Source organism: Portunus trituberculatus, chromosome 4 (assembly GCF_017591435.1).
Source record: "Portunus trituberculatus isolate SZX2019 chromosome 4, ASM1759143v1, whole genome shotgun sequence".
Classification (NCBI taxonomy): Eukaryota; Metazoa; Arthropoda; class Malacostraca; order Decapoda; family Portunidae; genus Portunus; species Portunus trituberculatus.
In genome coordinates this window covers 6,689,937-6,700,907 of record NC_059258.1, presented here as the reverse complement: position 1 = coordinate 6,700,907, position 10,971 = coordinate 6,689,937, and the positions used below count along the sequence as shown (strand labels likewise).

At 37.0% G+C, this 10,971-nt stretch overlaps 1 protein-coding gene across 3 annotated transcripts in view; it reads left to right on the top strand.

Moving 5' to 3' along the window:
* The first annotated feature begins 317 nt into the window (after positions 1-317).
* Positions 318-10,971, top strand: part of LOC123512298 (acidic fibroblast growth factor intracellular-binding protein-like) — a 26,813-nt gene continuing 16,159 nt past the window's right edge. For 2 of the 3 annotated variants that reach the window (XM_045268641.1, XM_045268637.1), the window contains exons 1-6: positions 319-1,032; positions 1,424-1,622; positions 2,244-2,363; positions 3,280-3,387; positions 3,850-4,095; positions 5,271-5,528. In XM_045268641.1, the coding sequence (XP_045124576.1) occupies positions 948-1,032; positions 1,424-1,622; positions 2,244-2,363; positions 3,280-3,387; positions 3,850-4,095; positions 5,271-5,528 (1,016 nt within the window). In that variant the 5' untranslated portion in view covers positions 319-947. Of the gene's footprint in view, positions 1,033-1,423; positions 1,623-2,243; positions 2,364-3,279; positions 3,388-3,849; positions 4,096-5,270; positions 5,529-10,971 lie in introns of all 3 variants that reach the window. The other variant, XM_045268646.1, reaches the window with a different exon arrangement.

The following is a 10,971-nucleotide window of genomic DNA, read 5'->3' as shown; positions in this document are numbered from 1 at the left end:
TGAGGTGTCACATGACGTTTTGAGTGTGCTTTGGGGATAATTCTGGGTGTTTCAAGTGGTTTGGTTGTGTGTTTGGGAGGTTTCTTTGCATTTCGTGGTGTGTGGATGGCTTTGTTGTATATCACTGTTTCACTGTTTCACTGTTTGATCTGGTGCAGTCTCTGACGAGACAGCCAGACGTTACCCTACGGAACGAGCTCAGAGCTCATTATTTCCGATCTTCGGATAGGTCTGAGACCAGGCACACACCACACCATATCGGGTGTATCCAGTAAGCTTTGGGTGTGTTAAAGGGTACTTTGAGGTGTTGCCTAGTGTTTTGATGTATTTTGGGATCATTTAGAGTGTTTTAAGTGGTTTGTGTGTGAGGGGATGTTTTGAGAGTGACGGGTTAAATACAAGGAGAGACTTGTTTTGGAATCCCTACCCAAACCCAGGCCGAATGATTTTATCGAAGCCTTCTAGTTCTTCCTCTGAACCTTTACTTTGGGTGGCTTCTTAGGTTCCTTATCTTCACGTTTCTTTACCCTGGATAATTATTTCTTATTATCCAAGCAATGTAGAGGAGACAGTCCCAGGGCTGTAGATGTCACCTTCACCACCATCATCTCAGCCCTCACAAGTTCACAACACTCCACTCACCTGCCCCACATCACAGAATTGTCACCATACTTGTACCTGGTGACTCACGCTGGGGGAAACTACTGAATATCTTTTCTTAGTCTATTGATAAAAAGAACATTACACTAAACTCAGTACTTCGCTCTTGTGATGTGCGCCGCGACCAGCTAGTCAGTCAGCCAACACCTTCCTGACGGCGGTGTGAAGGTGTGAGGGTGTGTGTTCCTCCAGCCCCGTGACAGCCCTTCACACCACCAAGGACAGTAAGGAGGAGGAAGAGGAAGGCATATCAGTGGGCGACAGTCAGCAGGGGCAGCGAGGTCAATATGATTCCTGAAGTGGATATTTTTGTTGGAAATTACACAATTATTGACCGAGAGGTGTTTGAGTTATGGGTGCAGGGATATTCCGGTGAGTGTCTGTCTGTCTATCTATCTGTGTGTTTGTTTATCTGTCTCTATCTATCTGTGTTAATCTGTCTGCCTGTGTCTATCTGCCTCTGTGTATGTGTGTTTGTCAACCTATCTGTCTGTCTGTCTCTCTGTCTTATTAATCTGTTTGTGTGTCAATCTGCCTGTCTGTTTGTTTTATTAATCTATCTGTGTGTGTGTGTGTGTGTGTGTGTGTGTGTGTGTGTGTGTGTGTGTTTGCCCATCCTAATGAACTACCGTATTCTATCAAGCAGCATGTGAAATATACCTGATTGCTTAATAATGTGACTTTAACCACCAATAAACACCAGAGAAACATAAAATAATAACACATCCTTGCCCTGCCACCCCTCACCCCCTCACCCCTTCAGTGGTGGAGTGTGTGTCAGTGTTGCAGCAGCGCGGGGAGCTGGAGGCGTGGGGTGCGGCGCAGGACCTCCTCGCCTCGGACACTGGGGACCATTACCGCACCTTTGGCATGCTGGAGAAGCTGCTGCTCACACCCCCCAAGCTGGCGGAGGAGTGGATCTTTCAGCTGGAGCCGGCCGTCCAGCGTATGGTGATTGAAAAGTGAGTTAGGTTAGGTTAGGTTATTTTTTTTTCTTTTTCATTTTCTTTTTCTTTTTTCTTTTCTATTTTCTTTTTCTTTCTTTTTCTAGTTTTTTCTTTTTTAATGGTTATCTAAAGAAGTTAGGTTAGATTAGGTTAGTCTTTCTTTTCTTTCCTCCTTGTTTCCAGTATTTCTTTTCTTGTTCTATTATTCCTTTTCATTTATTAATTTTTGTATGGTTATTTGAAGTAAATGTTAAGTTAGGTTAGATTGGTTTTTTTTTCTTGTAATTTTTTCTCCTGTTTAATTTCTTTTTCTTTTTTATTGTTTTCTAAAGTGAGTGGTAGGTTAGGGTAGTTTGTTTTTCTTTTTTTTCCCTTTTCTATTTTTCTTGTTCTATTTTTCCTATTTAATTTTTTTTATGGTTATCTAAAGTAAATGGTAGGTTAGGTTAGGTTAGATTTTTTATTCTTTTTCTTTTATATTTTGTTTTGTTCTCTCCTCTATTTTATTTTTTCCTCTTGCGATTATCTAAAGTAAGTTATTAGGATAGAATTAATCAGGATGTCTCTCTCTCTCTCTCTCTCTCTCTCTCTCTCTCTCTCTCTCTCTCTCTCTCTCTCTCTCTCTCTCTGTGCCAGGTATTATGAGCTGGACGACATTGTTATCCGAGAGATCATTGGAAAGAAGTTGTCGGGCCGCACTAGGAAGGATCTTGATGATGTGGCTGAGAAAACTGGTGTGCTTCTTCGGTCCTGCAGGTAAATATGTTCCTTGCTTCCCTTAACCCCTTCAGTACTGGGACACATTTTCACCTTTAGTTTTGTGTACCATTAGACCATTTTATTAACATTAAGAAGGGTCTGTGAAGGTCAGAAGATTAATGGCCACAGTCTTCACTATTTTAATCCCCCACATAAATTTCTGAAGCTGTGTAAAATTGCCAAATAGTAACCAGAATAAATATGGAAATGTGTCATGGTACTGAAGGGGTTAAGTGCATCTGAGTGTGGTATAGAATGAATGACTGTTAAGATATGTTTATTTATTTATTTTTTTTTTACTATTGTTGTCAAGGTGATCTCTTTATCTGTATTTTTTTTTAGCCATGTTAGTCTTTATTGGGAAATGCTTTTTTCTCTCACCACAACTGTTTTCCAAGGTCACAAAGATTATTAGCCAAGTTTTCAAGACTATTTTACCTGTTGATAATATAGAAATCCTGTTAATCTGTTAGTAGAACCTTAAAAACACCCTTGAAAACAAACATCATTTCACCACAACTGTTTTCCAAGGCTACAGAGATAATTAGATGGATTCTCAAGACTGTTTACTCTTTCAATAACATAGAAATCTTTTTGATCCATCACTAAAACCATCAAAACACTTGAAAACCTGTGTCACTCCAACTAGAATCGTTTAAAAGTAGTGAAGGTGCAGCACATAGATGTTTCAAACTGTAATGTGTCATTTGAGCAGTGTTTAGATAGAAGGGAAAGGAAAAGCTTAGTGTGTGGAGTGGGTGTGTTTGCTTAATTGGGTATTTTTGGATGTTTATTGTGTTTTTTCTGTTTTATTATTTTTTCTCATCTCTCATTTATCCTCAAAACCTTCAGACTGCAGGTGTCATTTGTTAAGGTGAAGAAAAATATTGTACTGATGTTATTTTGCTTCCAGGCGTCAATTTGATAACGTGAAGAGGATTTTCAAACACGTTGATGAGATGACAGGCTCAGTGATGGCCAATATACAGACCGCCTTCCTGCTGCCGCCACCACTGGCCAAGTGAGTCGGTGGTAGTGGTAATAATAGTAGTAGTAGTAGCAGTAGTAGTAGTAGTAGTAGTAGTAGTAGTAGTAGTAGTAGTAGTAGCAGTAGTAGTAGCAGCACTAATAATAGCACTGATCTTAATGTAACCTAAACAACGTGCTCCAATATTACACATAAATAATACTAGTAGTAGTAGTAGTAGTAGTAGTAGTAGGGCTAATAGTAGTACCACCAATTTTAACCTAACCTAACCTAACCAACATGTGCAAATACCAGTAGTAGTAGTTGTAGTAGTAATAGTAATAACAGTAGTAGTAATAATAGTAGTGATAGTACTATAATACAAGTCACAATAATAATAGTACCAATCTTAACCCAACCCAACTCAATCCAATCCAACCCAACCCAACCCAACTCAACTCAACCCACTCAAAACCACTCAACCTGACCTAACATAACCCAACACACCCCACACAGAAAATACGCCTCGATCGTCTTCATCATCAACAACCGCTTTGAGACGAGCAAACGCAAGCTGAACTACCTGACGTTTGAGGACTTCTCCGTGTGTGCGTCCCTCATGATGTCTTCCTGGACCACGGCAAGCCCCCTGGCCCCCGCCCTGGCCCCCGACAACAGGGATGACACTGATTTTGACCGCGACTTTCTCATTGAGCTCAGGGACTTCAAACTTCTGCTGGACCGCGAGAAGGAACATCGGAAGTGAGTGGGTTGTGTTGTTGGTCTGTGTTTGTGTGTGTCTTTGTTTTGTGTGTGTAATTCACTGTTTGATCTGCTGCAGTCTCTGACGAGACAGCCAGACGTTACCCTACGGAACGAGCTCAGAGCTCATTATTTCCGATCTTGGGATAGGTCTGAGACCAGGCACACACCACACACCGGGACAACAAGGTCACAACTCCTCGATTTACATCCCGTACCTACTCACTGCTAGGTGAACAGGGGCTAGACGTGAAAGGAGACACACCCAAATATCTCCACCTGGCCGGGGAATCGAACCCGGTCATCTGGCTTTTTCTAACCACTGAGCTACCAGGCCATGTAGTGTGTGTGTGTGTGTGTGTGTGTGTGTGTGTGTTTGTTGTGTTTCTCTCTTTATTTTTTTTTTTAAGGATGTTTTATCTATTTTTTCTTTTTTTTTTGGGGGGGGCAGTGTTTTGTGTGTTTGTGGTGTTTTGGGAGAAATCTATGTCTTATTTTTAAGGCTGTTTTTTCTTTTTCTTTTTTTTTATTTATTTATTTATTTATTTATTTATTTTTTTTTTTTTTTTTTATTTATTTTTTTTTTTTCCCTGTTAGGTTCTGTGTTTTTTGTGTATCCTCACAACACAGTGTCACCCTAGAGTTAAAATGTTGTCTCTCATTCATCACTAAATCCTCACTGTAACATTACTCATCATTACATCCATAAATCTTCATCCTAGCTTAACCCAACACCACCAAACCTTACCTAAACCCTTCCTCTATCATCCCACAACACAGCATCACCCTAAGCCAGCAGTGAGGAAAGATATCTGACCTTATTTTATGTATTTCACCCTTCATTACACCCCTAAAAAGCTTCACCCAACACTACCAAAACATACGTCTATCACCCCACAGCACAGCATCACCCAAATGAGAAAAAGAATACCAGATTATATTTTGCTATTTCACCCTTTATTGCAACCAAAAATTGTCACCCTAACCCAACCCAACATCACCAAAACTTACCTAAACCCTTCCTCCATCACCCCACAACACAGCATCACCCAAAAGCCACCTCAGAGAAAGATATCAAACTTTATCTTTTCATTACACCCAAAAAACTTCATTCTAACCTCACCCAACACCACCAAAACTTACCTAAACCCTTCCTCCATCACCCCACAACACAGCGTTACCCTAAGCCACCTTCGAGGCAAGATACCAGACCGCATGTGCTCGGAGGTGGAGAGCAACTTCAAGACGTACTCCAGGGGGATCATAAACATTGGCTGCTCTCTCAACAACTCCCGGGATTTGAGGGATTTCTTTGTGGATGCAGTGGAGAGAGTGGTGGAGCCCTGCAGACAAGCCAGGTGGAAGTCGCCCGAGCTGGAGGTATTCCTCAAAGTGTATGCCGAGGCTGGGTCTGCGCTGGACATTATGGCGAGGTATGTATGTGTGTGGGGGAGTGTTGGGTGTGTGGAGGTGTGTAGGTGTGTTTATGGTATGTGTGTTAGAGTTATTGGTATTTTTTGTGTGTTTTGTGTGTTTTAGGGTATGTGGTGGTGTTTGGGTGTGTTTAAAGGGTGTATCTGAGTTTGCTGGTGTTTTTTCTGTTTTTTTTTGTGTGTTTGGGGGTGTTTTAGGATATGTAGGTGGGTTGAGGTGTGTGGCAGTGTTTAGGAGTGTTTTGGATGTGTTTGTTTGAGTTTTGTAGTGTTTTTTTGTGTTTTGTATGTGTTTGGGGGTGTTTTAAGATGAGTGTTTGTTTTTTGGTTGTTTGTGTTTTTGGGTTGTTTTTGTGGTTTAGTGTAAATTTTTGAGTGTTTAAGGTGTGTTTTGAGTGTGTTGTTTTGCTTTTTTGTTTGTTTTTGAAAGTATTTGTAATAGTTTAGAGGTGAATGATGGGTTTTTGGTGTGTTTTTTAATCTTTTTGAGGTTTTAAGTGTTTTGTGATAGTTTGGAGGTGTGTAAATGTTTATTGTCATAGTTTGAATTGCTTTTGATGTTTTTAAAATGTTTTAGAGATATTTTTTGGCAGATTTTTAGGGAATTTTGAGGGTTTTTTTTCTGTGTGTGTGTGTGTGTGTGTGTGTGTGTGTGTGTGTGTGTGTGTGTGTGTGTGTGTGTGTGTCTGTCTGTCTGTCTTGTTTTCTATGTGTTTGTTTTGTTTGGTGTGTTTGTGTCATGTGGTGTTTGTGGTGCCCTTCTGTTAGTCTGATGGTGTGTGTATGTATGTGTGTGTGTATGCCTGTCTGTCTTGCTATCTATGTATAGTTTGTTTTGTTTGATGTGTTTGTGTTCCTTGTGTTGTGTGTGTTTGTGTGTTTGTGGCACTCTTCTCTGTGTGGTCGTGTATGTTTGTGTGTGTGTGTTTTGTGTTTTATTGTGTTTTCCTTGCTTTGGTTCAGGAAGTGTATTAAAATGTTGTTTGTTGTTTTTATTGCTTATTGTGGCTCTGGAGTGAAAATTGTGGGTATTGGTCAGTGATATAAACATTAATTTTCTTCTATCTCATCTTTCTCTTTGCTTCAGTCCAGGAAATATATTAGAATTGTTTTTTTTTTCTTTTTTTCTTTTCCTTATCTTTGTTACTATGGCTTTGTGTGAAGAAATGTGGTTGTAATTCTGTTGTAAACTTCTGTATTTTCTCCATCTCATGTTTCTCTTCCTTTCACCTCAGATGGTCCATTGCAACACATACTTGATGCTGGTATTATTGCTGGTTACTTTACCTATACACCAAAAAAAGTCGCATAGTTATTTTTCTGTGATTTAAAGTGTCATATTTCCTCTATCTCATCTTTCTCCTCTCTTCACTTCAGGAAATGTATCAGAAAATTTACATGATGCTATTATTATGACTGTTTACTTTACTTAGACATTGAAAAATTCATACACAGTAGCTATTTTCTGTGATTTAAGCCTTCACATTCTCTATCTCATCTTTCTCTTCACTTAAGTTTAGGTAATATATTGCAACACTTGATGCTATTATTATTATTGTGTATTTTACCTGTACATTGAACAAAATTCATATACATGCAGTTATTTTCTGTAATTTAAGCGTTCATATTCTCTCTATCTCATCTTTCCCTCACTTACGTTCAGCAAGTCTATTGGAACACTTATTTGATCCTGTTATTATTATTATTTGCTTTACCTATACATTAAAAAAGATTCATATACAGTAGCTATTTTCTATGATTTAAACCTTCATTTCTCTTCATCTCATCTTTCTCCTCACTTCACCTCAGAAAATCTATCGTAACACTTACTTGATGCTATTATTATTACTGTTAACTTTACCTAGGCATTGAAAAAGTAATACACATCTCGTTATTTTTGTGTGATTTAAGCCTTCATATTTCTTCTGCCCCATTTTTCTCACCACACTTTCGAAGATCGATTGAGAATTTGACTTATTGTTGTTATTATTGTTTACTCTATCAACAGGTTAAAAGAAATCATAATGTTATAGCTCTGAGATTTAAACCTTTATATTCTCTCTCTCTCATCTTTCTCCTCATTTTACTTTAAGAGAATCTAGTGAAAATTTGACTATTATTATTATTATTATTATTATTATTATTATTATTATTATTATTATTATTATTATTATTATTTACTCTATGAACAAACTAAAAGGAATCATATATGTATAATACTGTGATCTAAACCTTCCTGTTCTCTATCTCATCTTTCTCCTCACTTCACTTTAGAGAATTTATTGGCAGAAGTGCTCATTGCTGTCGTTATTTACCATTTTGCTCTTCAAGTCATACTCTTCAAATCAATCTTTTTCTCTCGCTTTGAGGAAACATGGCCCAACAAAACCCAGCTTGATTTGACACACTAGTTACTGTGTCCACTGTGTCCACTGTGTCCATTTTCTTTGCTTCTCTTGTCCCTTTGTACTGAGATACTTGTGTTGTCTTTCTCACCTCTTAGTCTTGTCTTACGAGTGATACAAATTTCTGCTTAATCTCTTGTCTTGTTGTTTTGAAGTGCTGTTCTTCTACTTCTCAATCTTGCTTAATCACTATCTTGTCCCCCTTTGTGTTAAGATACTTGTTATTGTTGTTGTTTTGAAGTGTTGTTACTCTTCTGTCTTCTTTTAGGAGTGATACAGAATTTTGCTTAATATTCATCATTGTTGTTTTGGTGAGCTGGTTTTGCTGCTTTCAATCTTGCTTTCTTTCTATATTACTTGTTATTGGTGTTGTTTTGAAGTGTTCTTCTTGCTCTCAATCTTGTTTTAGGAATAATACAAATTTCTGCTTAATCTCTACTATTTTTGTTTTGAAGTGCTGTTCTTGTACTTCTCAATAGAGATGTGCCGATACCAAAATTTTGGCCGATTCCGATACCGATACTGATACCACCTAACTGGGCTGATACCGATACTACTACCGATACCGATAACACCGATACCGATACTACTACTTATAGTGATTACTGCACTGGACACCAGGATGAGTTGGTGGACGGCGAGCGTTATCAGATGGGAGGCTTTGTTTTGTGGGATGCTGTGAGTCCTTCTGAGAACGTTTGTGAAATAGGAGCAATTCTAGAAGCTTTTTGAAGCCATTTGCAAAGGTAAATTACTCAGTAATTGGAATGAATATCTTCTCAGTCTTCTGATTCTTGTCAGTTATTTTAAATTCTTACTTCTTACTCCTTTAGCGACCATTTGGTCTTGTGCATTTTCATTATTAATTTTATTGATATTTTGACGATCAAAAATATTTTTAAAATTATTAAAATTGTAAAACAGACACAAAATATTAGCAAAAACTCATTTTGTTGTGTATGTTTCTCTTTAATTAAATCTGACATCCTTTGATATTAATTCGTTACACATTAGTAGACCAATTCAGAAACATGAGCTTTCACCTAATCTTTTCAATTAAATAGAAAAAAGTTTAGTTTATTCTAAATTTCTAGGTTGTGGCTTATTACCACAGAAAACAGTATTCTATGACATACGGTAATCACCACGGAAACTTAATACGCCGTATTATATTAATTTGGTATCATCAATATCTTATATCGAATATATCACTAAGTTGTAAATTCCTTTTAGGTATCGGAAGTATCGGCATAAAATAAGCCGATGCCGATACCTATACCAATACCTAAAAAAATAGGCCGATACCGATACCGATGCATCGGTACATCTCTACTTCTCAATCTTGCTTTCTTTCTGTATTACTTGTCATTGTTGTTTTGAAGTGGTATTAATTCATTATCTTAGGAGTAATACAAATTTCTGCTTAATCTCTACTCTTGTTGTTTTGAAGTGCTGTTCTTTTACTTCTCAATCTTGCTTTCTTTCTTTATTACTTGTTAATGTTGTTGTTTTGAAGTGTTCTTGCTACTAAATCTTGTCTTAATCTGTATACTCTCAATCTTGCTTCATTTCTATCTTGTCCTCCTTTGTGCTAAGAAACTTGTTATTGTTGTAGTTTTGAAATGTTCACCTTGCTACCTATCTTGTCTTAGGAGTGATACAAAATTCTGCTTAATACCTACTGCTGTTGTTTTGAAGTGCTGTTTTTATACCTCAATCTTGCTTTCTTTCTATCTTGTCCCCCTTTGTGCTGAGATACTTGTTATTGTTGTTGTTTTGAAGTGTCATTCCTCTTCTATCTTATCTTAGGAGAAATACAAAATTCTGCTTTATTTTTATCATTGTTTTTTGATGTACTCTTTTTTTTTGTACTATTAATCTTGCAAGCTTCATTCCTCTATTACTTGTTATTGTTGTTGTTTTGAAGAGTTCTTGCTACCTCTCAGTCTTGTTTGAGGAATAACACAATTTTCTGCATAATCTCAACTATTTTTGTTTTGAAGTGCTGTTCTTCTACTTCTCAATCTTGCTTAACTTCTATATTACTTATTGTTGTTTTGAAGTGTTATCTCTGCCACTTATCTTAGGAGTAATACAAATTTCTGCTTAATCTCTACTGTTGTTTTGAAGTGTACTGGTCTTTTATACTTCTCAATCTTGCTTCATTTCTATATTTCTTGTCCTTGTTGTTTTGAAGTGTTCTCCTTGCTACCTCTCAATCTTGTGTCAGTTACAGAGTGATACAAAGTTCTGTTCAATCTTTATACTCTCAATTCTTGCTTTCTTTTTATCTTATCCCACTTTGTGCTAAGAAACTAGTTATTGTTGTTGTCTTGAAGTGTTGTCTTTGCTACCTATCTTGTCCTAGGGTTGATACAAATTTCTGCTTAATCTTTACTCTTGTTGTTCTGAAATGCTGTTCATTATACTTCCAATCCTGCTTTCTTTCTGTATCATGTGTTATTGTATTTTGTTTTGAAGTGTCTTTGCTATTCAGTCTTGTCTTAGGAGTGGTACAAATTTCTGCTTAATTTTTACTCTTGTTTTGAAATGCTGTTCTTTATACTTCCAAACTTTCTTAATCACTATCTTGTCCCATTATGTTATTATTTTTCTTTCTTGTTAGTTAAGGAGTGGTACAAATTTCTGCTTAATTCTTATCATTGTTGTTTTGAAATGCTGTTCTGTACACTCTTAATCTTGCTTAATCACTATCTTGTCCCATTATGCATTAAGAAACCTGTTATTGTTATCATTGCTTCTCTATCTTGTTAGTTTAGGAGTGGTACAAAATTCTGCTTAATCTTTATCTTGAAGTGCTGTTTTTATACTCTCAATCTCGCTTAATCTCTCTACTATATTTAGAAGTCATCCTTGCTACTCTCAACTTCCTGTATTAGTTAAAAGTAATACAAAAAAAAAAATTATCCTGCTTTTTAATCTTTGTTATGAAATGTTATCCTCTCAAATCTTGCTTTAGTGGAAGAGTAATACCAAAACAAACCTGCTTCATCTGTATGTCTCCAATATTTACTGCT